The 26,945-nt window shown below is 39.7% G+C and overlaps 1 protein-coding gene across 2 annotated transcripts in view; it reads right to left on the reverse strand.

Moving 5' to 3' along the window:
• Positions 1-26,945, reverse strand: part of KAT2B (lysine acetyltransferase 2B) — a 63,801-nt gene that overhangs the window by 35,346 nt on the left and 1,510 nt on the right. For both annotated transcript variants that reach the window (XM_067561941.1, XM_067561942.1), the window contains exons 2-6: positions 17,292-17,418; positions 9,834-9,979; positions 9,149-9,238; positions 6,079-6,260; positions 4,456-4,647 (exon numbers count right to left, since the gene is read on the reverse strand). In XM_067561941.1, the coding sequence (XP_067418042.1) occupies positions 4,456-4,647; positions 6,079-6,260; positions 9,149-9,238; positions 9,834-9,979; positions 17,292-17,418 (737 nt within the window). The remainder of the gene's footprint in view (positions 1-4,455; positions 4,648-6,078; positions 6,261-9,148; positions 9,239-9,833; positions 9,980-17,291; positions 17,419-26,945) is intronic.

The following is a 26,945-nucleotide window of genomic DNA, read 5'->3' on the forward strand; positions in this document are numbered from 1 at the left end:
AGCGACTTGATCATGGTGTTTTAGTACCTGGATTGGGATTAAATAGCAGGTACTACAGGGCTCTTTAACCTAGTGGAGAAAAGCACAAGAACCAACAGATGACCACTGAAGCCAGACAAATTCCCATTAGAAATAAGGCCCACATTTTTAACATTGTGGGTGAATAACCATTGGAACAAAGCCCCAAGGGGAGTGATGGATTCTCCATTTCTTGATGTCTTCAGATCCAGGCTGGATACCTTTCTGGACAATGTGCTTTAGTCAAGCATGAATTTTGGGGATCAATCCAAGGATAACTGGGTGAAATTTAATGGCCTGTGTTATACAGAGGTCAGGGTAGACGATCTAATGGGCACTTCCAGCCTTAAAAAAAACAAACAAACCAAAGCCAAACTATGAATGCATGAGTAAGGACTACTCTATAAGGATTTGCAGGACTGAGTCCCAGGATTGTATTTGATAAATAGAACATTTATACATATATACAGCACACAGGGAGTCAACTGATATCCATTCTGGTTGAAAATGGCTATATAAAGTTTTAAGTGGTTGAGACCCTCCCAACCGTTTTGAATCATAGTGACAGTGAGCATAAAAACAAGTGAAAGTCTAGCCAGGGCTGTGTTTACCGATGTCAGAAATATTGCATGTACACACCTATTACACAATTATCCTTGTACTCCCCTACTTGCCTAGACGCTCACAGATATGATGTAAGCCCTACACGTTATGTCATTGTGTCAAAAGGACTAAATTTGCATCTCAGAAAATACTTCTGAATTAACACTTCTAAATTTTCTTTTAAGTATTAAAATATTAACTTGGTTAAAAAAGCAATAAGCTATGGACATGTCTATACTGCAATACGAAACGGGTGGCACTGAGTCTCAGAGCCCAGGTCAGCTGATTCTCGCTCGTGGGGCTCAGGCTGCAGGTCTAAAAACAGCAGTGTCGATATCTGGGCTTGGGTTGGATCCCAGGCTCTGAGACCCACCCCCTCACAGAGTCTCAAAGCCTGGACTCCAGCCCAAGCCTGAATGTCTACACCGCAGTTTTATAGCCCTGCAATGCGAGCCCTGCAAACCTAAGTCAGCTGAGCCAGGCCAGCTACGGCCATGCCACAGGTCTTTTATTGGAGTGCAGACATACCCTATAACACTGATGTTATAATCATAACTAAGTCACATTACAAATCCCCCGAAGATCGCTTTTTAAGGCACACCTGCTTACCCACCTCATGCAGAAATGTTGTTGAACAAAGCACAAGTGGCCACTCAGGCTTTGACTGCTGAGACCTCCACTTTGAAAATAAGAATTGGCTCAGTATTCTAAACTGTCACTTGTGGCCTGCACTAAGTCGGGGGGCTGGTCTACGGTACAGAGATGTGTCGACAAAAGAGCGGAGGTGTACATACTGAAGTGCTCCTCCCACCAATGTAACTCCCTCTGCTGTGCTGACATAAAAACACCTCAACCAGAGGTGTCAGGCTTATGTTGGGGTAGTTAGGGCAAAGCAGTGCCCGGGGCTGCTCCCCTCCCCGCTCCCAGCTGGGAGCCGGGGTCCAGCTGCCCCAGGTTTCTCACCCGGCTCCCAGACTGAAGTGGGGTCCAGCTGCCATGTCTGCTGGAGCCCTGAAATTGACAAGGGTGATAGTCAACAGCCGATGTAAGGAACGCTGATACCACGTCCCTCTATCTATGCCGACATAAGCCCTACACCTCTCGTTGTTGAGGTGGTTTTATTATGTCAGCATAGCAGGGGAGTTACATCGGTGAGAGGAGCATTTGAATGTGTACACCACCACTGTTTTGTTGACAAAAGCTGACTTTTGTCGACAAAACTCTCTAGTGTAGACCAGCCCTTAGTGTCTAGCAGAGTAATGAACTTACGCTCTCAGGCTCGTCTTTTGAAAGTGTTATGCAGGTTTCCTTTGAGGATGAGGACTGATAGGAGCGACCCGTTTGTGAAAAATGTTCCTTCATAGGTGATGTGGGGTTTTTGTCTTTTATTATTTTCCTATGTGAGTTCATTTGAGAGCGTCGTGATTGTCTAGTTTTATCCACACAGTTCTTATTGGGGCATTTAGTGCACTGGAGGAGGTACACCACATGTTGTGATAGGCATGTGTAAGACCCATGGATCTCAAAAGGTATGTTGTGGGGGGTGCAGATCATTGTAGCAGAGGAGATATGTCTGCAGGGTTTGCGTCTGTTGTTCTGGCAGGGTCTGGTGCCAATTTGAGTTGGTGTGTCCTGGTCGATGGGGAGCTTGCTTCTGATGATGAGCTCTAAGGGGTTAGGTGGGGAGGTGTTGCTTGAAGGCCACAAGTGGGGGTTCAGGAAAGGTTTCTTTCCGGATGGAGTCCCTATCAAGTATGAGTTGCAGTTGTTTGATGATACCTCATATGGGTTCCAGTATGGGGTAGTAAGTGACAGTCAGAGGGGGTTTATTTCTGTATTGAAGCAGGTTCTCTCAAGTTATCTGGGTGACCCATTCCATGATGTGAGTGTGACCTACCTCTCTGGTGCAGCGTCCTTGTTTGGTGAAGGCGGTTTTAAGTGTATATCCCGGATATACATCTTAACACACTTAATGGTGTTAATGACCTATACCTTGAATGATTCCTTACAATACCTGCTGATTACTTATGCTAAAGAATCTGTTCAACCTTGCATTTTACTGTGATCCTAGGAGTACCTTTCCCAGACCTGAAGAAGAGCTCTGTATGGCCCAAAAGCTTCTCTCTCTCACCAGCTGAAGTTGGTCCACTAAAAGATATTACCTCAGGCACTTTGTCTCTCTAATATCCTGGGACTGACATGGCTACAACTACACTGCATAGCACTTTGCTTAATCAGTTTCACTATTTTCCTTGTATAGCCAATTCCTTCCCTGAAGAAAAAGCCTTTATAAATATCAATAGAAGGGAGCCACGCTTACCAAAAAAAAAAAAAAAAAAAAAGAAGGATTTTTTTAAAAAAATGTTTGTGCTATTTTGTGCAAACAAGTCAATTAAAAAAAAAGTCAAGTTAACAGCATGCCTTTTAGCCATTCCTAGAGCATCTGAAATTAAGGACCAATAACCTTGACCAAGTTCTGAGATGAGACATGTCTCCCACCCACCTCAAACTGGGCATATTATTGTTTAACCAGTTCTGAAAGGAGCGGCAACTAGTACTGAATACTAGTAGCTGGAAGCCCATGTTGTCACATGGGTGTGCCAGTTGAGCCAAGAAATCCACCAGTGCAGATCCCCTCATACAACAATGAAACCAATGCACACAAATTAGCTGTAGAGTTAGAGTAGTGATAGGTTGAGTTACCTCTGATATCTAGGACTCTTGGCATGGCACAGATACATGCCTTATTGTAGCCAAAAGCCTGTGTTGTCACACAGGTGAAATTCAGAAAGTCAAAATGGCTGAAAACTTAATAATTGGATAGTAACAGATCGCAAATCCCAATGATGATTGAACCTGGTGAAATTCTGAATAAAAAGAGCTCTTTTGTAGCTGGTTCCATTGTTCCACACTAACTCAACAGATTTTCTAGGCTTCAAAGTGACACAGACAGAATGACAATCCTGGAATTTTATTACATAACTATGTTGCTATTAATATTTTCATCTTGATCAGTCTGTCTTTTAATAAACGAATGCAGTGTTGTCGTACCTGTGTTGGTCCCAGGATACGAGAGAGACAAGGTAGGTAAGATAATATCTTTTACTGGACCAACTTCAGTTGGTGGAAGGTACAAGCTTTCAAACTACACAGAGCTCTTCTTCAGATCAGAACCGAAGATGAGCTCTGTATTTAAAAAGCTTGTAACTTCCACCAACAGAAGCTGGTTCAGTAAAAGATATTATCTCACCTACCTTATCTCTTTTAATAAATGAATCCATCCAGGTCCATTTCAAACAATTAACTATATGTCCGGTTAATATATTCAAATACATTAATGGAAAGCTAAGTAGGATCTGTGAGTAAGTACTCTAATGACATTAGGACAATACTCTTAATTTTTTCATTGCTACACAACAAAGGAGCATAGAAAGATGCAGAGCTAAACAAACTGATAGAGAACTGAATCCACAGGTCTACTTAGATACTTATATGGTCTACAGAAAAGAAAAAAAACAGTGTCCAATAATAAATTCCAGTATAAAGTGAGCACAATCCCTCTGGCAAAAAATATAGCCCTACTTACAAAACAAAACCCCATCTCAAAAGAGAAACATCCACTGTATTAAATATATCTAGAAGGTATGAAAGTATTAAATGACTACATGTAGTGCAAGCAAAGACACAGTGCTGGTGTAACATCTATTTGTCATTGAACTTTCTGTTGCAGATGTAACAATCATCTGCAGTTCTAACAATCATTTTTGCATCCGAGGACAAAATTGCATATTGCTGGTTAACAATCTTAAAAGAAGATGAGCAGGGATTCCTTACTTTGGAAAATGGGTGAGGATTAGTGTTCGTTTCTCTTGAGGAAGCTTGTCTTTTTCCTGCCTAGCCTGCTCCAGGAGTTGCCGTCTCATAACAGTAAAGACAGAGCGTAGCAGAGTTCTCCCAAAAACCTGTGTGGTTTCGTACCGAGGTAGACTGTCACAGAACTGGGGAACATTGCAGTAACACAGCCACCTGCAGAAAAAAACAAAACAAAAAACCAACAGATAATTGCCTCAACCCAACATATGAATAACCTGATGTGTCAAAGCCACTAGCAACAAAGGATAAAATGACTATACAAATCCATTTTAGGTCCCCTGCACATACAGCAAAGTAGCACTTGTATGGTCTGCAATTTCTCTGAAAATTGGGCAACTCTTTTCGTGATCTTCCTAAATTCTCTCTAACCTTCAGACCCTGTAAAACACTCTTGCTACTGAATGAGGGAGCATACCACACATCCCCTATTATAGTGTATGTGTAGGGGGAATGTCACTTTTTTATTAGGACTGACCAAATCAATCTGAACTTTCCATCTCTCACTCTCTCCAAATCACTTTCTTTCATTAAATCTCATCTTAATACTCTCCTTTTTTTCCTGTTAACTTACAAGTGACTCCTTCCATAAAGGCTTTTGTTATACTCTATTAACAGACCAATATAAAAATACAGCATTTTGTATTACATCTCTCCAGGGGATGGATCATGGCATAAAAGGGGTTAAGCGATAGTACAGCTAACTATGTAGAACAGCGAAACAGTTAATTTTACAATCAAGATTTAAGTCTAATGTGATACCTCATTTACACACACTAATACGTGTCTATCACTATCACAAACAGATCAGGGAATAAGCACTACTGATAGGTGATGCTATAGATGTCTAGTATGGTATCAGTGATTCTTATTTGCTTAGAGTATTAATTTTTATCTGAAACCTTTTTGCTATTCCTTTTATGCAGCTGATGGAATTGAAGTTTTGTAAGACTGATAAAATTAAGATGATCAGTATAAGGATAGAGAGCTCTGCTGATTTTGAATTGCAGTCCTTTCTAACCACTCTTGGAGCAGTTGTTATTAAGACGAAGTAGCATCTCTGATGTTAATCCAAAAAGCAATCACACTACGTTTTTCTTTTTAAAAGTTTTAAAAATTAAAATATATTAGTTTTTTCCCATTAATAGATCATTCCTTAGAATTCTGAAGGAAGTGGTGAAAATATGCACATGAACTTTCAATTTAAGGAATCTAATAAGCCAAGTAACCACTTGAAAGATGGTATTCATTTGAACATTTCTCCATAATTTAGTTTGAAATGGAAGCTTTGAGATTTCTAAATTTTCTAAAAATGTTTTTAATTAACAAGCTTCATGAACGTATAGTGCATGAAATGAAGCTCTGACATTACACCAAGCATCCAATCAAATTGAGAGTAATTATTAAATACAGCCCCAATTCTGTAAATAGAAGCAGCATGGCGCCTCTTGTTATAGTATGGAACATCACTGAAGCCAGCAGGTCTACAGGTAAAGACAATGGTAGTAAGAATCTACGCTGGTGCATCTAGCTATGGAATCAGTGCCTATTTTTTTAAAGGGAAAAATTAAAGCAAAGCATAGTTACCTTGTATAGTTCACTTTATAGCTAGCAATGTCATCATTCGGTGATCTCAATCGTCGCTGCAAAGGTGTCTCCAGATGCCAGTAGTTGATGCGGTTTAGAAACATTTTAGCCAGTTCAACTATTGTTTGCCTTTCCTTTGAGGGTAGGTGGCTAAATTTGTACTGCACAAAATTATTCACTCCCTTAAAAGAGAGGGTGAAAGTGATGTTTATTTAACAATTTAGGCATAATCATTTTGTTCATATGAGCACTATTACCTTTTTTTTAATAACAGAATTTCTATTACAACACAGAAAAAATAAACATGGGGAAGTTTGAAGTATTTGCTCCTGCCACATGTGTACCTAATGTATTGGTTTTGCTGAATTGAAAGGCAGGCCTGCTCAAGTGTGTTTGAATCCATTTCCCTCTAGTGATAGGCCTATAAAAAAAAGAGAGAAACCTCTACATTCTCTTATTTCACACAGTAGAGAACTTTTACTGGGGAAAGGTCCTGAGCTTTTTCGTGGGTGCTCCACATGTGCAGTTTTGCTGGAAATGAACTGCTCTGAGATTTTGACACAGGATTAAGAAAAGCATGTAACATACTAGCTAGGATGTTGTCATTTTGAGAAGGACTAGGCAGATTACCAATTCTGATTACAGTTACTGACTTGCTAGAACTGCATACAAACTTAGACAGTGCCAAAACAGTCTGCTGAGTTGTCACTCATTGTCACTGAGTTGTCCACTCTCAGGCTGCTTACCGTTTGCTTCACCCATGTTATGTCTTGTCCTTTAGACTATAAATTCTTTCAGGCAAGGACTGTCATTTACTATGTTTGTACAGCACCTAGCACAATGGAGCCTTGCTCTGGCTGAGGCCTCTAGATGTCATCACAATATAAATGTCAAATAGTAGTAGTGTGTATTTGTAACACTGTCCTCTGCTGGAAAGAATTCAGCTCTGATGAAATATTTGTGGTTCTGTCACTTTCTTGCAGCATTAGCCTGCAAAGAGGATATACACCAACATGCTATCTTATGTGGTGGAAGTCTGCATTTCAGAAACAAAATCTCTGGTCTGTATTTGCCATACTGCATATGAGCAATGTAGTCAAGGATTAATTACACTCACAGGGTCAGACCAACGCAGTAATTGGTGAGTCAAACCAACACCTTCCTGGTAGGTTCATCTGTTTCTGCAAAATTTAAGTTTTCACTTAAGAAAAAAGGTTATGATTGAAAAGACACCCTTCTAGGGCAATCAAGTTCAGTTCTGCATTATAGAGTCAGCAGACTGAAGCAAAAGCTCTAGGAGAGGTGATTCCCTCAATCATCCCTATGACAGAACAAAGCCAAAATGGTTGCAGGTCAGCAGCAGAGGGTAGTTACAACCTTTCCTTCCTCTTCCCCACTTCTGCAGGAGGGAGCTAATCAATGAGTGTGCCCTAATCCCAATTATCCAATGGCAGCTGGAGAGGGTGGGACAGGCTCTGAATTCAGACTCTGTTAGAGCCAAGCCACTCCCCTTGTCCCAAGAAAAAAGAGGCACCAGTGGGAACCTAAGTTCCCCCCCTCCTTTCCCTTCCCCTCCTCCTCACCCACACAGAAGGGGAAAAAGGTGACTAGCATGTCCCCTTTGCTCCCAGAACCACCAATTACACACCCCGTTAGCGGAGGAGCATTAGAGCTGATGACTATGGATGAAGATTTAAGGGGAGATACTGTTAACAATATTTAATTCCTGAGCATCTCAGAAAAAATTCCATCTACTTTCAAACTGGGGGTAGAGCTTGGAGTACTTCTGACTCCTCTTTATACAGCGTGTTATTTCTTCATGAACTGCCTGTACTGTGTATGCACATCACTTTATTGCACTCTTTATATTCTCCCTTTAACCAACTCTCAATTAAAGAGAATTAAAATGTGTCATTAAAATAAACTGCCATGATTCATACTCTTACAAATAACAAAATAGCACTGCTGCCTTAGCAAATGTCTAGTGTGTGGCTCAGATTAGCTTTATTTTTTAGCAATCCAGAATTTACCAGAAAATATTGTTCATTTGACATTAAATGCTTTCACAATAAACTGTAAATAGAATTATCCCCTCCTCTCAACCATTAGGGATTTCTTAATCCAATTAACCAAAAGGAAAACTTAAAATGCTTTCCTACTAAAAAAAAGTTCTGTACAAAATGTGTATTTTACGGATGAGAAGTATATAACATTACCTACACTAATTATTATTTGAAATTAAGAAATTTAATACATAATGTTATGTGTACTCCAATTATTCCTAAAAACCAAGAAATTCTAATATGAAGAATGTTATTTTACTGAGTTATGATAAGCTAAGCTCAAAGAAACATTTACTGTGCATAACAGTGTGTGCAAGTTTAAAGTAGGTTATTTAATAAAAGAGTATACCTTTCCATTAACCCATTGCTTGGAAGATATTCAGGCCCTGATTCTGCAAGGTGTTTAAGCATGTGATCAGTCTCATTTAAGATAACAGAACTACTCGTGTTTAAAGATAAGCACATACCAATGTATCTTGCTGAATCAAAATCTGATTTTCTGTCTATGTTATCTGTCTACCTATGTATTTATAAAGGCACCGACTCCTGTGGTATACAGTGGTCTTCTTTAAGTTGTTTCTGAGTTGTAGTCCTGGGGTGAAATCCTGGCCCCCTGAAGCTGACGGCAAAACTCCCATTGATTTCAATAGGGCCAGGATTTCATCCCAGTGCGGGATTCCTCAACTTCAAATGAGGCTTTTCCAAGGGCACCAAAATAAGATTAGACCTGACATACCTGAAAAAGGTACTTTAAAAAAAGTCTACTATTTAAATTAAGAAAAGCCATTCTAAATTACATTAAAATGTGAGCTGAATTGTAAAAATAATTCAATAACTGAACCTCAATGGCTTCTCTAGGGGCTGGAGAGGAAATCATCCTCATGCAAACCTCATATTCACTTTTGTTCAAAATGATATAGGGAACTAATATTCACATATTGCCCAAATCCACACATAAGGACTGCAGCAGGGTCACTGTTCACATAAATTATCATGTTCTGTTTTACCTGTTCGATACTGGGATTCTCAAATGGGGGGCTTTCCAAAGACCCTTCTACTACAGGTTTTCCCATCTGTAAGATGCATTTCCTCAAAAGCTATCAAGAAAAGATTATTTTTAAATGGTTAACATCTTTATATAAACATTTAACAGTCAGTGAAATCTGTACTTGTACAACGTATTTTTATTACTGAAAATTTGTTAGCACAAGTACTAAAATAAGTTTGTAGCTACGTTAACTTCATACTTAATTGCGTTGCCCTCTGAAATGCACCAAGAAAGGCTCTTCTGAGCATGTGTATGCAGCTAAAGTAGCTTCATTGTCAACTGGCTCTTCTCCTGATTTGTAATTAAGGAAGATGAGGCTGATGGTTGGAAAGAAAATATGTAGCAAATGGGTGCTGACCTTGGGCCAGCTCCTGAAATCACTGGGATGACTTCAGGAATAAAGTACTGTGCAACAAAAGGGTAGCAGAATCTAGTCCAAAATTAAACAGTCTTATTATTATCTTGGAGAAAGAACAGCTTATCTTAGAAGCTGTCTGAGGCAATACAAATATAATGGACATAAGGACAATGAAATTAGTGTAAGTACAAAAGAATGAAAAATATGACAAGATGCTACACCTATTGCTAAGGCTGCAGAAATACAATTGTTTGAAGTTGCATTTGAAGAAGAATCTTCATCTTACCTTGAACAGATAGAAGTAAACTTGTTTTGTATCTGCATCTTCTTCTTTGTGGACACAAGTGAAGAGATATTCTACATCCAGCACTATCCCCAACAGCCTATTCATTTCTTCTTCAGACACATTCTCCAAGTGAGAAACGTGAGCAGCTAAACAAAATAAACATCCAAAAATTGTGAGAAAAAAAACTAGCTGGTAAGATGACATTCTATGGCCAAGAAGGCATAATTTCAAAGACAACCCAAAGGACAAATCTTGCAACCATCACCACTATTTAAATAGCACCTTTCATCAGATGAACCACAGGGCACAGGATCCACATGAACTATTTTTATAATGGTTTACAGGTGGCACAGAGATAAGTGACTTGTGGCCATGCTGACAACAAAACCCACAAATCCTGTCTTATACTGCCTTACTCTATTTGCAGATTGTACTTTCACTATTTATGTAACCCGTGTACACTAACACAGGGTAGTGCTCTGTCTGGCTTTGGGGTCTAGACTATGTATAGAGCTCATGAGGGTGATACTGCCTCCAAGCTAATGGATCTGGGGTCCTTGAACCAAAGAGATTTTTAACCCAGAGGTCCCTGGGTTCAATCCTCCCAGATGACCTAACCATAGTGCTATTGTTACAAGTGGCAGTTTAACCAGCGCTGAGAGAAAATTTCCTGCTCACCAATGGGAATTTCTTACTTTAAACTGGGCACTGGTAGATATGTTTCATGACTACATATATTGTCAAGTTCCAAGGATACAAAGTGTAGATCACATTTACAGTGCTCCTTGATGCTGCATGTTCTAACTGCTTTTTCAAGCTAAAGCTTTACGTATGTGTTTTTCAGATACAGGGCCAGATTTATAAAAATCAGCCTTTCCTTTTAGCACCTGCAAAAAGCAAGCACAATTCTGTATTTGCATTTATTTTTTTTTTTGAGACTGCAGTTTTGTCGGTGCAAAGAAGGAGATCCACTGAAAGCTGATTTGAAAACTTGGCCTCAAAAGTACCTGCAGCGGGACGGAGAAGTTAAACCTGAAGAAAATAATATTTTTAATTCACAAAAAAATGGTGAGTGATCTTAATTGGGCTCTAAGCCAAGAGTCTCTCCTCAACCCTCTCTACAACTAGCAAAATGTCTTCTACAAATCTTTCCGAGCCCCTAAAAACTGGTTAGTGCCTTCAACATTACTATAAGTTATATCCATGATAAGCATTTGAAAGATGCATTTTCAGTGAACAAAGACAAAACAATGATAAGCATGATAAAAGCCAGTAGCTTCCATTCCATTCGATTAGTAAAATTACTCCAGAAGGATTGAAGAGGTTTGAATGACTAAAGTTTCAAGCATCCTGTCCCTCAAATCTTCTCACCTATTTCTAGACACATGATAAATGAAAGCTCAGACACAGCCTCGTGTCTTCTGGACTGGTCTGGACCCCCAGTGTTTAATGATTGCCCTTCCCCTTTTATCAAGGATGACCAAGCATGAGTGAACAGACTCCTGAAGCATGCCAAACTGTCTGCATGCCTTTGTTTTCATCTCCTCAAAGAAGACTGTTCACATACTAGAATAATTCTAAATATTCAGTCTGCCCTTCCCCCATAATGTTAATTCCGGACTTTTCTTTTTGTGAACGAAGGAAATTTACTATTTGTTAAGGAATGGCAATGTGATTGGCATTGTACTAGTCAAAGGAAATTACAGTCCCTGCTCTGAGGCACTTACAATTTAGGAGCCCAATACTGCAAAAAGTTAACCACCTCAGTAATTCTACTCATTGAAATAGTCCCACTGAACCATGGCATAACCCACATTCAAAAGCGTTTGCAGGATCAGGACCATGTTCAGCCCTTGCTGTGAAATGCTTTCCCACAGTATACTTTAGAAGTGGAAAAAACAGATTTAAAAGCTTTAACACAATAAACTGTAAACCTCTTAACATCAAGGATCCTGCTGGAAAATTATTCATATTGTCCTAGAAGCAAAAATTTGGTTAGGATTGAGAAGGTATTTCCATCATATGCTCCTATTTTCAAGCACTTAAGATTTCTAGGGAGAAATGCCCTTTGAGTTGAAATTCCTTATTTTTTGTCAGCCCAGAGGTGATGTTTTGTTTTGTAAAGTTTAATCGGTTCTATGCAAATCAATTGACTTATTGACTTCAATGGATTTGTATAGATGCAACTGAAAGAAGACTTTAGTGCAAGATATTTAAGAGTACCTTCACTCCTTTATCCTTAAAGGCATGTTTGCAAGATGATCTCTTATGTCCCTAGCATCCTCCAGTTCAAATGAGATAGTCATCATGAGCGATCTTCCTTCATTTAAAAACATTTTGAGTTCCAGGCAGAATAAAATGATTCCAATTTTGTCCTCCAACAAGATATGAAAGTTTAGTACTTCCAGCTGTCAGTTCTGATTTTGCTAAAGTAATGAATTTTCCCTTCTAGATCAGCAGCACATTAAAAATTGATAGCATAGTTAAAAAAAAAACCACCGTAAAACCACACAAACACATACACCCCTTGGAATCAACCAACAAATAGAGCATACCGGTACTACAAGCCAACTACATCCACTTCCTGTACAACTGCTATCAGCATTGTACATACTATCTTTACTTCTGTGTGCTCATATGTCACCGTTATACAGTGAAACTATCTGCCATGTGGTGAACCCAACTGTAAATTGCTTCAAATGTATTAACAGTTTGTGTTTACCACAGATTGTCATTTAGGTATTATTGGTGAGAGTACTTGTTTAAAATCATCGTATCAATCTACTGGCTTGTCTAAAATTACATTTTGGTAGCCCACCTCTAAATCTTACTGGCCAACACTAAAGCCCATCTGTACAGAAATGCTTCCTTCCCTCCACTGGTACCAACTACTGAGTAACGCTCACCCACAGCTGTGCAATCCCCATCAGTTCCATGATCCAATCAGGCCCAGCAACAAGGCAATTCTCCACAAGAGTCTCATTGCTTAAGTCCTTCTGCAGCAGCCAGTGCTAAGTAAGCCACAAGCATCAGTTGCCATGAAAAAAAGAGTCTACCAGCCAATCAAGATGCACCAGGGAAATGTGGACATCCCCACATAGTAATAAGATAGCACTCGTGTACAATACAATAATTTGGCTCACAAGTGGATAGATCAAATGACAAGTTCAAAAGACTGAGTTGAGGACTCCAGTGGAGAACCAGAGATTATTCCAGATTTAGTGTGTTCTTAATTAAAAACAACTGCCGCTGTTCTGATGCTGTAGAGAATCTGTTTTGTAAGGAACATACGGTAGTAGAATTTTAGAATTTAGCCTTGCATAACATAAGCTCTTTTTATCTTCAGCCTCAGAGAAGTTCTAAATCAGGGATGGTCAATTATTTTTTCTCAGGGTCCAGATTTCTTGATTCAGGTATTGTCAAGACCCAGACTCTAGAGAAAATAATAAAATAATAATAATAATAAGTAAATAAAAAGATTTCAGGGTCCGTTCAAAACCATCTTGTGGTCTAGATTTGGCCTGGGGTCCATGCCTATTGACTATCCCTGTTCTAAATGTTGTACTAAATAGACGGTTCATTATTATTATTAATGAGAAACAGAACAAACAAATGAATTGTCTAACTAGGATCCCAATTCGTTGCCCTTTATCTTTTAATATACCCATGAAAGACTAAATTACAGGCACTAACACACAATAAAATGGACACAGCAGGGTTTAAGACACTGCAGATTCTTCCATGAAGTCTCCCACTTTAACCCTGTGTGTACTTCACAGCTTGAAATCTAAGAATCTCATTCTCTCACTTACAATTGGTTTCACACCAGTGTGAGTCACTTGATTTCAGTGGAATTATCCCTGATTTACACTGGTATAAGGTGAGAAGGATCTTTTAAATGAAGTAAAGGTTTAGCCATCATCAAAAAACTCAAGCTACTACGCATGTATATAAACTCAATGTCTACAGTAGCTTGACAGAAACTGCAAATGCTGTCTTCAGCAATCTAACAGAAAAGAGATATGCATCAATATTACAAGAATGCCTAGTAGCAAAACCACAGGAGGTGATTAAAGCTACTCTGACTTTCCTTTGGTAGATGAGCAGAACTGTTATTTCTGTTTCAAAAATGACCACACAGGGGTTTGCAGTTTAACGTCCAGCCTTGATATTTCCACGTAAATCTGTATGCATATTGTTGTATTAATTTAGATAGAATAAATAGACTAAAGATGTTAACATAACCCACTCATTGTTCAACATTAAACAGCATTAAACAAGGTTCAGGGTTTGATATATAGAGACTTCAGCCTGCTTAACACCATGGCAAACACACCATTAAGGATTATCTTAACCTTTTATTAAAGATAAAGAAGGAAAAACAGTTAAAGCACTTCAAATGTAAAGTATTAAATAAGGCTTTCATTTTACTACATCCCTTTCCCTTTAGCTGGAGAATCTTAAAAGGAAAAATAAACATATTTGACAGTCTCGTAGATGCTATTAAAGATGGTAATAACTGTCCTTCGGGGGAAAAAGTAGTTAGTTCAGATGAGCTGGAGCTGTTGTTCTTAAAGTCCATTTCACTGTTTCATCTCAGGTGGTGTCTGGGATTCAGCTAGAGCTGGTAGAGGTAACAATGTCATCTGAATCCCTCTCTCTGGCCTGATCTAGTCAGGTCATCCCTCAAGATTCGGATAAAGAAGGTCCCAAGAGATGGTGGGGGTAGCAGCCATGATAGTAAAGCTCACTCCAATAGCTTCTTTCCGTTCTTTTCATTTTCCTCCCACAGTCTCTTTCTTTAAAGACTCACAAAAAAAGAGATGGCTGGAATAGCCCATCCTCTCATTCTTTTGTCCACCAATTAGGACTAATATCCAACACATTAATGTTGGTTAATTAATCTCCAGTTCTACATCTTCTGTTTTTACCAAGCATTATTTCAATAAGGCCCTTGAACCATATCAGTAGGCAATTTTGTTTAGACTCATTTAGTCTGTTTGGTTCTCTTGCACCTGTTTATAACATTCATTATTGAAAGTGACTTCACCTACTTTCCATCAACATTTGCTATTATATGTTATTATAATACCTTAAGAACTTTCATATACTTTTTACAATTGAATGTATAATTAGGGTAAATTTGTTAGGCCCTATTATCACAACAGGACACTCTGAGTTCAGATTATACTACATCCATTTAAGGAACTCAATCTAAAACAAGAATTTCCACATATGGACTTTCACCAAAATAACAAAAGATGTGATTTTATACCACTTTAGTTATTTCTGTAAAAGTCTGCATGTAGACAAGCCTTAAGATAAACAGAAATAAGCCTCATTTAAGCAGATATAAGCGACCACAATCTTTTGCACTTGTTTAACTAAACCTTAAACTAAGCCAGCAAAACTGAATATACAAGTCCTGAGTGGGGAAGAGTCTACTGTGCACTGATGCCTGGGCTCCGTTGCTGAAAAAATATAAGCACAAAAAGCCAACACCACATTTCCTCCTAGAATAGTAGAGAAATTTCTGCATAGCTATTTTTAGAGTTCACTTAGAAGAAAATATAGCACAAGTGAGGTGGCTGAAATAGGGACATCTCATGACCTTTCAGGTTTTAAAAGTATTCAAGAGGGAAACATGCTGATCTGGGTAAGAACAACAGGAAAAATGTCTTGAGAAATATTTCTGAACAATGTTCACTTTTCCACATTAGGTACAATTGAGAGGTAAGTGCAAGCTCATTTTTTATCTCAATTATTCTGAATGAAACATCATCCTCATTATGCAGCTGGGAAGATGATAGGTCTTCATCTTTCTTCACTGTGGCACTAGTGAAACAGAAACACTGAACCTGGTCTGATCTGTAATATATATTCAAAGTAACACTGTACTGCTTTTTTCCTGATTCCCAAGTGAATGAGTGACTGAAGATTTTCACCAGAAGTCATATCCTCAGAAGTGCTGAGCTCTTCTGAACAGGAGGTGAGCACCTTCAAATCCTATGAAAGACGCGGAGTTAAGGACTCAATACCTAACAGGATTAGGCAGCAATGAAGAAATGCCTTCAGTATCCAAGAGCTTGGTGTGAAAGGGTTTCATAACATAAACGAATCTAACTGCATGTCCCAGAGCCAGCAAAAGCATGCAGCACATTGAGAAATTAAATGAACTGCCGTGCTAAACTTGCTGAATTCACGTGCTGCTATACATTTGTTATTCCTCTCTTGCATGAAAGAAGAGATTTTGAACATCAATGAAAACAGTGAACAAAGAAAAGCCCAGAAATAGATTAAACAACAGAACACACAAAAAGGAGGGCAGAGGGGTAAATAAATCCTCTACAGAAATACTGCAGTGAATAATCCCTCAAAAGGTACACTGCTTACTTAAAAAAACAAAAACAAAAAACCCCACCTATTGTGATGATTTTACATAATTTAACAAAATTACTGATTTGTAATTTCAGGCCATATCTACACAACCGAACTGCTTCATTTTAAACAGTTCTGAAATTTGTTGTGGCCCAACAGTTATTAACAGTTTCTTTTTGACTTCATGGACAGAAAAACATTGCTATAACCACATTAAATAATCATGCTTTAGCTTAGGTAGCCGCAAAGTTTAAAACTGTTCCTGAAACATGTTCTTCTTCTGGCCACACTGGTAAGAAATCATTATGTTGTAACCTGGCTGGGATACAACCATGTTTCACAATGGACTTTAAACAGTTGTTTCTGTAGCACAGAGGTTGTGCACATGGTAACTTTAACCATACAGGGAGGCTAGTTCCAACACAGTTTCCGACAACATAAAAGTATGGTTGCATTTTGTATTGTAATGGACTCTTAGCTTTAGCACTGTTGAGGGACAGTCAAGGTCTCATCTATACGACAAAAATGGAATAGTGCTTTGACCCTGTTGAGAGAGAACCATGCTGTAAACTAAACTAGGTTACCTGACACAGGTGAAACTGTAGCAAAGAGAGACCCCAAATGAGGTTGCAGTTTCAGAAGAACCACAACACAGAGATAGGCCACAATATTGACAATGGGGGATGGAAAAGGAGGGGACTGAACATGTCTTTAACAATCATTTTAATCTAATCTAGGACTACAAACACTAAAATGCCTTTATCTTAGTCATATAATTATTGCATAGTCTCACTATAGGGCAGAGTTAAAGCTGTTTGGTGCACTAACTGCATTTCCTTACCTTAAAATATCTGGATTTCTTCTAAGTTTAACCTTAACTCTGGATTTTCTGGTTTCTAGCACTTATTTTTAAGGTTCTTGCAACATCTCTAACATATTTTACTCAAAATTCCTGATGCGTACACCCAATTGTAACTCCATTTTAACGTAGTTTTTGACTGGGAATAACAGAACATGTCACATTGTGACCTATGGGTCTAAGAACATGGATTGCAAATCCAAGAAAAGCTAAATACTTACCTAGTGCATGACTACAGCTGCGACATGGTTCAGTAAGACTGACAATTGTCTGCTGCAGATCAGCCCTGGGAGGAGTCGGAGGTGGATTAGGGTTTTTCCAGCCATTACATTTGCAAGATTCTTCAGCCTGAAATAAAAATAGACAGTTAATTTATCTACCTCACAACTAATGTACTTCATGTTTTCTAATAATGCATGGAAATAAGGTTGCACTCAAAAGCTGAGAGTTTCACAGTGATATGTGGCAGTCCATAACTGCTGAGAGCTGTTTAGAAGATACCAGCTGAGAAAACAAACAACCCCTCCAAACCACAGGCTAGCTCCTCTTACAGCAGGTCTTCACTCCAGCTTCTGTGCAAAAGCAGCATTCATCTATTTGATGTGCTGGCACCTCCACCTATATCATCTAGAGTAAATCTTGACAAATTTGCTTTGTAACTAGGAGCCAGCCCAAAAATTAAGGAGCCAGACAACGTGGGCCCAGTGGCAGGGCGCCCTGGCCAGAGCGTAACAGCCACTCTCCCCTCCCGGCCCTGCCACATGAACCAGTGACGCTCTGGCCAGAGCTCGGCGACTGCTCTCCCCTCTCGGCCTCACCCCTTCCCCCTGCCCCTCTCCCACAACATGGGCCCAGCGGCGGGACGCCCTGGCCAGAGTGCGGTAGCCGCAGCACTCCTCCCTCCCAGCCCTGCCACATGGACACAGTAGCGCCCTGGTCGGAGCGTGGTGGCCGCTCCCCCTGGGACTCAGTCTTTTACTGGGAGAAATACTAAGCGCCAGAATTAAATTCCTAGGCGCCATGGTGACCTGGCGCCCGGGGTTTATCGAGCTCTGATTTAGACACTTTTACTAGTAAAACAATAAAATAAATAGGTCACCCATCAGGTAGCATCCACATCACTGCTCTGTCTTCTATACTGCTCACTAGGAACCACAAAACACAAAACAGACACATGAAGACCAAAGCAAAATGAAATAAGCAATACATCATGCAATAAAGGCATCCAAACCACAGGTTTGGGCAAACCACCAAAGGAGTGAATTCCAGATGCATGGGCCTCTACTAAGGAAATGCTGTTGCTTATCTTAGAACGTTTAGATCTAAATCTTGATGGCAAAAGATGCCCAGTAGATCTTAACTAACATGAATGACTATCAGGTAGGAGGTGGGGCCTCAGCTAGCCAGATTCCAGACAATTCAGAGGTTGAAGAGCCAGTGTGCCTCTGGAATGCTAGCACTTCAAAAGCAATGTGTTTGGTACAAAAGCAATATTGAAGGTTTGTTTTTCTTCTGAGTGCCAGCAACAAGGCAATTAAAGACCTTTTGGATGTTCTGAACTGAATTCATATTCCAGTCTGCAGACCTACCTAGAAGAAAAGCATCTCTTCTCTGCTCTGTATTTAGAACTATTGTGTACTGCACTGTAACAAGATACATAATAATTTGCTGTACCAGATTCTCAGTAATGAAATTACTGCAGAACTATGCATAATACTTGACAGTAATGTAAAAAGTAAGTTTAACACCACAAATTGCTGTACTAATGTCTGTCTTGGGTGTATCATTATATTCAGAAAAGGTTTGAAAAATAAGTATTAAATGTAGCCTATTCTAGGAAAACTCCATTTTCTTTTGTTTTTAAATGCCTTACTCCCCTAAGGTACCAGTGCCCAAAAGAGGCAATGGAGGCTGCAGCTTTTCAGGTATAAGAACTGAAAATATTAGTAGATTATATTGAGGTAGTTCTTCAACTTGGTCATTTCAAATCATGCGACCTGTGCGCCAAGCACTGCAATGACAGATGCTGCCTCTTTGCTGGACAACACATAACATGTTTACTCTCCATAACATTTGAGCAATTACCACTTGCTGGACATATTTGGAAGGGCTTGTGGCACCACCAGTTTAACCCTGTGAGACCATGTGTGCCAAATGATAGTATGAGTGCACCCTATGCAGTCAGGCACATTAGAAGGGATGCAGAAGGCCCATGCAGCAGCTGAAGTCAACTTAGACAGAATTGCCCCTCACGGTTCCCAAGAAGCACAAACCAGCAGGTCATCCTTGGAAAGAGTAAGTGTGCTTCTCCCTCTCCCTCCACACACACACATGCTACTGCAGCTTGGGCCTGGAATGGCTGGCAGAAATGTGAGCAGCTATCTGCAGCTGACAGGTGTAACCAGGTGGTAGAGGGAGTCCTTAAGCTCCCAGGAGATGATTCTATATGTGGCAAAAGGGAGGGTCAGTTTTTGGAGGTGGGGAGCTAATGGGAGAGACTTAAAGAAATAATTTTTTTCCAAAAAAAAATTTTTTCAAATAAGCTGAGGTCTAGAGGGATTTATGGGAATTCTGGTGAATTTTGGGCTCTTCTTCTATGCTATTTTCTCTAACATTCAAAGAAAAATACCCTAATATTCATCAGATTATACACAAGTATTTGGAAGACCACAGATGCTCAGTTTATATGGAGAAGCACTCACATTTTTCACATATTGACAAGGATGTGTCCTACTTTTTGGTTTAGTCACCCAAAGGCTGTGGACTCTGTTTATATTGAGTTACTAGGAAGAAAAGGCAGAGGTTTGAGTGATGCCTGTGAACCAAGGATACTCTCTTTGTAAAGCCTTCTGGGGGCCCTGAACATCTTTTTGGATGTGTCTACACTGCAGCACCGTCTCAGAGGCCAAATCAGGTGACTCAAGCTGCAGGGCTATAAAATTGCAGTGTAGAAGCTCGGGCTGGGACCCAGACTCTGAGATCTTTCCCCCTTGTGGGGGGTCTCAGAGATTAGGCCCCAACCTGAGCCCAAATGTCTACACTTCAATTGTATAGCCCCACCAACCCAAGATAGTTGACCTGGGCCAGCCCTGGCTGGGGCTGCAGGACTTTTACTGCATTTAGACATACCCTTTGAGACTGTTTGATATCATATTTTTTCGTAGGATGTGAAGCAAGACAGAACCTGATGCCACCCAAATGCCCCTACATGCTTTGTGGGAAAGTCAGTGCTGCCATGAAACTGCTAATTTTTGCTATTCCTAATCTTGAACTGTAAATGTAGAACCGTAGTGCTGCATTAATGCAAGTTATTTGTGAGAGAAAGAAAAAACAGCCTGGACTATAACAAAAGCATCATTAAGGAAAATTCAAAATATAGTAATAAAGGAGCTCTCAAAAATAAGAAACCAGAATATTTTTAAAAGGGACTAGGGTTTGATCCATCCATTTTCTCCCTGTGTGTCTGAGTGGAAAAAAACAATTCTGACCCAAGCATGTCTCTAACAAAAGGCAATGTTTAATGCTATAAAAAGCCATTCAAATATTAAGCTTGTAGCTGCATCAATCATATCCAATAAAAATAGTAAGCAAAGCTGAGCAAAAGAATTCTAATATGATTTCCTGTGAACATAAGCAAACATTTCACACAGGCACACAACACAATGTTTATTCCAAATCCTTAAATCCATAAACAGCAAGTAACTACACAAACTTTAGCATCACGCGATAATTAACACCACAGATGCAAACAAACAGATGTATGAATAGTATAACAGCTCAGTTAAACTGCCAGAAATAAATATCAACCCTCCCACAGAACATAAAATGTGTTCAGTGGCAGATTTTTTCTGCCCTCAGTTGTATTTCCTAACCTAGCCAGATCTTTTGAAGCAGATGTTCAATTCTTTTGTTCCAACATTCTGGAAATCTCTCTCAAACAAACATTAACATTTAAAAACTCAGCATAAAGCATCAGATACAGCATAAAAGCTCAGTCAGCAACACAGCAGCACAACCTGAACAAGGTCCTCTTGATAACTAAGCCTTCATTATGGACCCTGACAGTGCAAATATTTTGCACTGAATACTCAATGTGCATTCCTTAGTAGCTTAAATTACATCCCATTGAGTTGTTCAGAGTCTTCCACCGTGTTTTGTTCACTCATTTCTTTCTTTGATCCTCTCATGCCGGTTTTTCTTTTTACATGTCACTCATCTGCTTTTTGTTAGAAAGGAAAGTATGAAATTACCTCTTCAAAAACTTAATTTAGCTTCAAAAGCAATCTTTTGGGAGGAGGGGAGGTGTCTGGGGGGAGTATCTGACCTAGTACATCTAGTCCCTGTACTGATTTTTCTAGGCTTTAATAAGAGACACTTAAGATACTTCCATTTTCCCCTGCCTTACCACAGCCTTCAAGGACTTTAGATGTGACCCTCATCCTTCCAATCCAGGGGACATGAACACTGTTCCTTAAATGGCCACAATAGGTGACTGTGTATATATACTACCTTAGAAGCATCCCCAAACCATACTGGCCAGGAAAGCTTTGGATCGGTACAAAACTTAGCAATTACAATGCACTTTACTGGTTAAAAGCAACATAAAAAATGTGTACAACTGAATCCGCATGATACCTCTACATTCCATGTAATTAAGTATTAAGGCTAGGAAAGTATGTTGTCCAGGAACCAAGAATAACCAGAAACAACTTTAGACACTTAATATTATTATTTGCTGTCCAACAGACGAATGGCTGACCTGCACTTTAGAAACGAGTACACTGACACTATGTCCAAAATGAGACTGAAAATAGCACACGTCAGATGCTCTATATTAGTGGCTCTCAATCTTTCCAGACTACTGTACCTCTTTCAAGAGTCTGATTTGTCTTGCATACCCCCAAGTTTCACTTCACTTTGCTTACAAAATCAGACATAAAAATACAAAAGTGTCACAGCACACTATTACTGAAAAATTGCTTACTTTCTCATTTTTACCATATAATTATAAAACAAATCAATTGCAATATAAATATTATACTTACATTTCAGTGTAAAGTATATAGAGCAATATAAACAAGTCATTTGCTGTATGAAATTTTAGTTTGTTCTGACTTTGCAAGTGTTTTTTATGTAGCCTGTTATACAAGTAGGCAAATATCTAGATGAGTTGATGTACCCCATGGAAGACCTCTGCATACCCGCAGGGGTACCTGTACCCCTGGTTGAAAAACACTGCTCTATATTAATAGGTCCATGTTCCTGTCTTACTTACAACACTCCTACTAATACATCTCAGAATCATGTTTGCTTTTTTTACAACAGCATTACACTGTTGAGTCATATTTAACTTGTGGTCCACTATGATCCCCCAGATCCCTTTCCGCAGTACTCCTTCCTAGGCAGTCATTTCCCATTTTGTACATGTGCAACTGATTGTTCCCTCCTAAGTGGATACTTTGTATTTGTCCTTAATGAGTGACGCTGCAATACCTCACATGGTAAGAAATAGTATCCCCATTTTATTGATGGTGAAATGAGCACAGTAAGGTACACATTCTGAGCTAGTTTAGCTGTAAAGTAAAAGACCCCAGGACTTTTAGAACTGGCTCTTTGAGCTAGGCATTGCACCTGGCTCTTTGAAGTCCAGAGGACTGACCTATTTAGTAATTAAAGGGATGTAATAGATTAATTGCTACATTCCAGGGGAAAAAACAAAATCCTTACCCAACATTATTTTTCCTTCACATTTAGAAAGAAAATTTGTTTTCCCTCCCATACAAAGTCTGTTTAGCTAGGGTGTCCAAATTTTGCAAAGTCAGGTCTCCCCAGGAAGCAGGAACCTCAAATCAATAATAAACTCTAACACAATACACTTCATGCAGACAAAACCAAAAATGTTGATAACTTTGCAAAAGTTATTCCTAATTGTTCCTACTCAAATTTAGAGTATCCTCCATGAAAATATATCACGTTGAGAAGAATCACACACACATATAAAGAGGGTAATAAATCCATTTGACCAAAATATTCTGTACAGCCCTTAGATTTCTGAGGACAAATTTTAGCACCTGAATTATTCCGCTTTTTGCTGTCACTTTTACAGTAGCTGTAGGCTGCTAGAGGAGTCCTTTTAATAGCAACAAGGAGAATATGGACCTTTCCTCTGGTCCCCCACATTTAAGTCAATGGTTGATTTTACTTCATTTAAAGTCATTTACTTTAATGGAAGTTGGATTGGGCCCAAAAACCTAGTTACACAGGTTGCCCCAGCTTTTAAACTGGAATGAGAAAGCATTAAACCCCACCTGAGCCTATGGAACTATACACAGTCCAGAGAACCACTCTAACCCTTTTTCACCCACTAATTTATCATTCAGACAAGTTTCCAAGAGTTATACTTCCAAAGTACAAAGCTAAGCAATAGGTCCGACAGTCAAGGGTCATCTCAGTCAGTCCTATAAAGCAGGTAACATTAACCAAGACAGAAATATTACACTAAATAGATGATATAACAGCATCAGCTCCTATTTTCACATGAAATGGGACTGCACCTGAGCACAAGGGTTCACGCTCACTGCAGGATCTGAACACTACAAAAGTAGTGCACAATAAAAGCCTGATGGGAAGCAATGTGGTCCAGTAGACAGAGCACTGAGCTGGGACTCACGTGACCTGGGTTCTACTCCTGGCTATAATTTGCTATGTGATGCACTTCACCTCGTCGTTCCTCCTCCCCCCACCTTTTGTCTATCTCGTTTATTTAGACCAAGCTCTTCAGGGCAGGGACTGCTTCCTACTCTGGCCTGGTCTACACTTCAAATTTAGAGTGACATACCTATGACACTCAAAATCACACCTCTGAGCCTCACAGCCAAACCAATATAATCCCCAGTGTAGACCCAGCAAGATCAAAGGAAAAATGCTTTCATCGACCGAGTTCCTATCACTTTGGAAGGTGATGTTCTTACAGCAATGGAAAAACCCTTTTCTGCGCTATTTGCTGCATTTGCACTAATGTGCTGCTATCACCCCCCTGAGTGTTTGTACAGTGCCAAACTCCATGGGGCACCAGTCGCAGTTGTGACCGCTAGGAATTACCATGATATATATATATAAAGAATAAAAAATAATCCTCTTTTATTATATAGAAAATTTAAGAATACAAAAATAATACATACTCAAAGACATTTATAGAGCTCCCAATGAGACTTGGCTTATAGCATTGGAAGGTACATATAGTAAAAAAAGCCAATGATTTTGCCTCCTACTAAACATGCATTTATGAGTGTAAGTCACACAGGGCTATTTTCATACCAATGATTGCCAAGCTTGCATTCAAATGCTCAATCTCATGCTGGGTGGAATAAATATTTATGAATTCATTCATATTTATAATAGTGTCCATTTCAATATACTAAAAAGCATATCAATGTAAATGGGGTTTTTTAAAATGCATTTTAATTGTATACTATTTTGCCTTTCTAAAGTAAATTGTGCAGTTTAACTTAAGGTTTCAGAGAGTTGGGGTTTTTTTTTAAGTACTTCACATAGAAAAGTATATTAAAATTCATGAAAATGGTTTTTGTACAAACATTTGTAGTGCCGAGTATATGGTTATTTTTATCATCTTGTTTTCTAGTAAAAATGCCTTGTCTTTCCTATGCCCTGCCTCTCTTTTGTACGTGGTTTCCAGCATCCTCCATAAGGGATAGTCCCTTTTTAGTCTCCTCCAAGGGCCCTGTGCATCATAGACACTCTCCCTGCAGAGTTTGCCAGTGCCTCTCAAAGATGAGCCAGAGGGCATCATTAGAGAGCAATAGAAGCAAGTATGAATAGTCTATTTCCATAGGAGCAAAAGCTGGAAGTAGAGCATTGTGGAAGTCTTATCTTTATCATGGCAACACTACCTATCAGATAGGCCCACGCTCTAGTAGTCTTTGTCCATTCAATGTTCTCACTTTCTCTGATCCTTCTAGTGTTATGTCTCTTCAGCACTAATCAATGTTCTATCTTCCTCTGCCACTTACAGTGCCTCAAAGGTTTTGATTCTAATAAAATCCATTCTGCTGACTGCTGTCATGCACGCTGGAGTGGGAGGGGAGAAAAATACAAGGACTAGAGAATGTCAAAGATGCTGAGTGATAGGCACATTCTCTGAGCTCTCTAAGGTGAACAACTACACATAGATTTACTCTTTTGTTACAGGATTCACATATGCTTACTGCATGAATGGGAACACTAATTATATACTTCAGTGATCTGAGGGCTTGTGAAATCAAACACAAAAATGAATCAAAGTTGAGACACAAAGTAAAAAAATTCAAAGTTAACCTCTTCGCTGCTGCAACCTCCTGCAAATACTATTCCATTGCTATGGCACCTGAGCATCTGCCAAGTATTTAGAAATAGCAATCTCTCCCTTTCTTCCTTCCCTCTCAGCCAAAAGGAAAAAAAGCTTGATTAGTTCACTGGAAACTTATTTGTTTGCTTGCTTGTGTTTGTGGGTTGGAGGAGTGTTATGTCAACAAATTATTCAGGGAGAGCTAAATCAAAGAAATTAATTTCACATTTAATTCTGAAAGTGATCGTTCTGTGTTCATTCCTATCCTTGGGGGAGTGAGTTCCATCATCAATTTCAGCTCCCATTAAGGTTCTGTCTCCTGCATTTAGAAGCCTCTGGCTCCTTGTACTGGTCAATAGTTTCATTGTTCTGGTGAAATGCAGGTGTTACGGAGGGCCATGGCTATATAGAAGAAGCAATCTCTCAGGTAACTAGAGCCAATCTCCCTCAGGCTTTGACTAGACATGCTGCTCTTTTAAATTCTACTGAACTGGCAGACTGTTAGCACGTCCCATGTAAACCTAGAAGACTAAGAAGTAATGCCTGGTAAATTCACAAACAGCCAAGAAATTAAAATGTTTATGTTTAACATGCCTCCACATGACACTAAACACACCTCCATCCTGCTGTTAAAGGCTCCCACAACACCAGGCAGTGTTACATATTCCTCCATAATCCTGCCTCAACCTATACACAGATATGGGCACTTTAACTTGACCCTTGCACTAAGGCTGTCTGCTTTATCACTGCTCTAAGTTTGCTCTGTTTTCTTTTTCATGTTCACCTCAATAATTCGAGTAATGCTTTTCAGTACTGAAAATAATTAACACGAGCAAAGTGCTCATGAGAGGTGCTGGATTAATGACCCCAAAGACTAAAGTAGCCTATTTACCCATAAAAGCAAAGGCAATGGCAGCGTCGACGTCCTCGAAACGCCTAAAGCATGTGCAGTAGGGATAGCTTTTAGGAGTTAAGAGGGTGCACTCACTCCTTTGCTTCTCTGCCAAAACTGCCGAGGAGAGTGCCAATTCTAGCAGTGGCTTTTGTGATGCCAACAGCTCCCCTCCGGGAACCAAGCTAAAATCATCAAGCAGCCATCTGATGCGAAAAACATTTGCTCTTTTATTAAAAGATTAATAAAATCCAGAGCTTCCAGGCCCAGCCTCTAACAGCCTGTGAATGAATGTGAATATCCTGGCCTCTTTTCTCTGGAACAGGAGGAGGAGGAAAGGATCTTTAGGATGAGCCCTGGGAAAGCTGGCCTGCCACTGGCTGCTGGGCTCTGACCTCCTCACATCACTGATAATCCAGTAATACACTGTTTTTGTCAGCCAGAGGCCGCAGAAGCAACAAGGCGAAGTCCCCGCCTCCTTCAGCTGTCATCCTGTCAAAACAAAGGCGCTGCTGCCAAGCCCAGGGCCCCGGTGGCCAGGAGCGCAGCTGCGGATCCCAACCTCCCCCCTCGCCGTGCGCACCCGTCTCCCCACCGTGCTCGCGGCAGGGGGCCACTGTACAGGCATCTGGAGCTGCC

This window comes from Emydura macquarii, unplaced genomic scaffold (genome assembly GCF_026122565.2).
Source record: "Emydura macquarii macquarii isolate MOO-44397 ecotype Brisbane River unplaced genomic scaffold, CSIRO-AGI_Emac_v2 contig_2422, whole genome shotgun sequence".
Taxonomy (NCBI): Eukaryota; Metazoa; Chordata; order Testudines; family Chelidae; genus Emydura; species Emydura macquarii.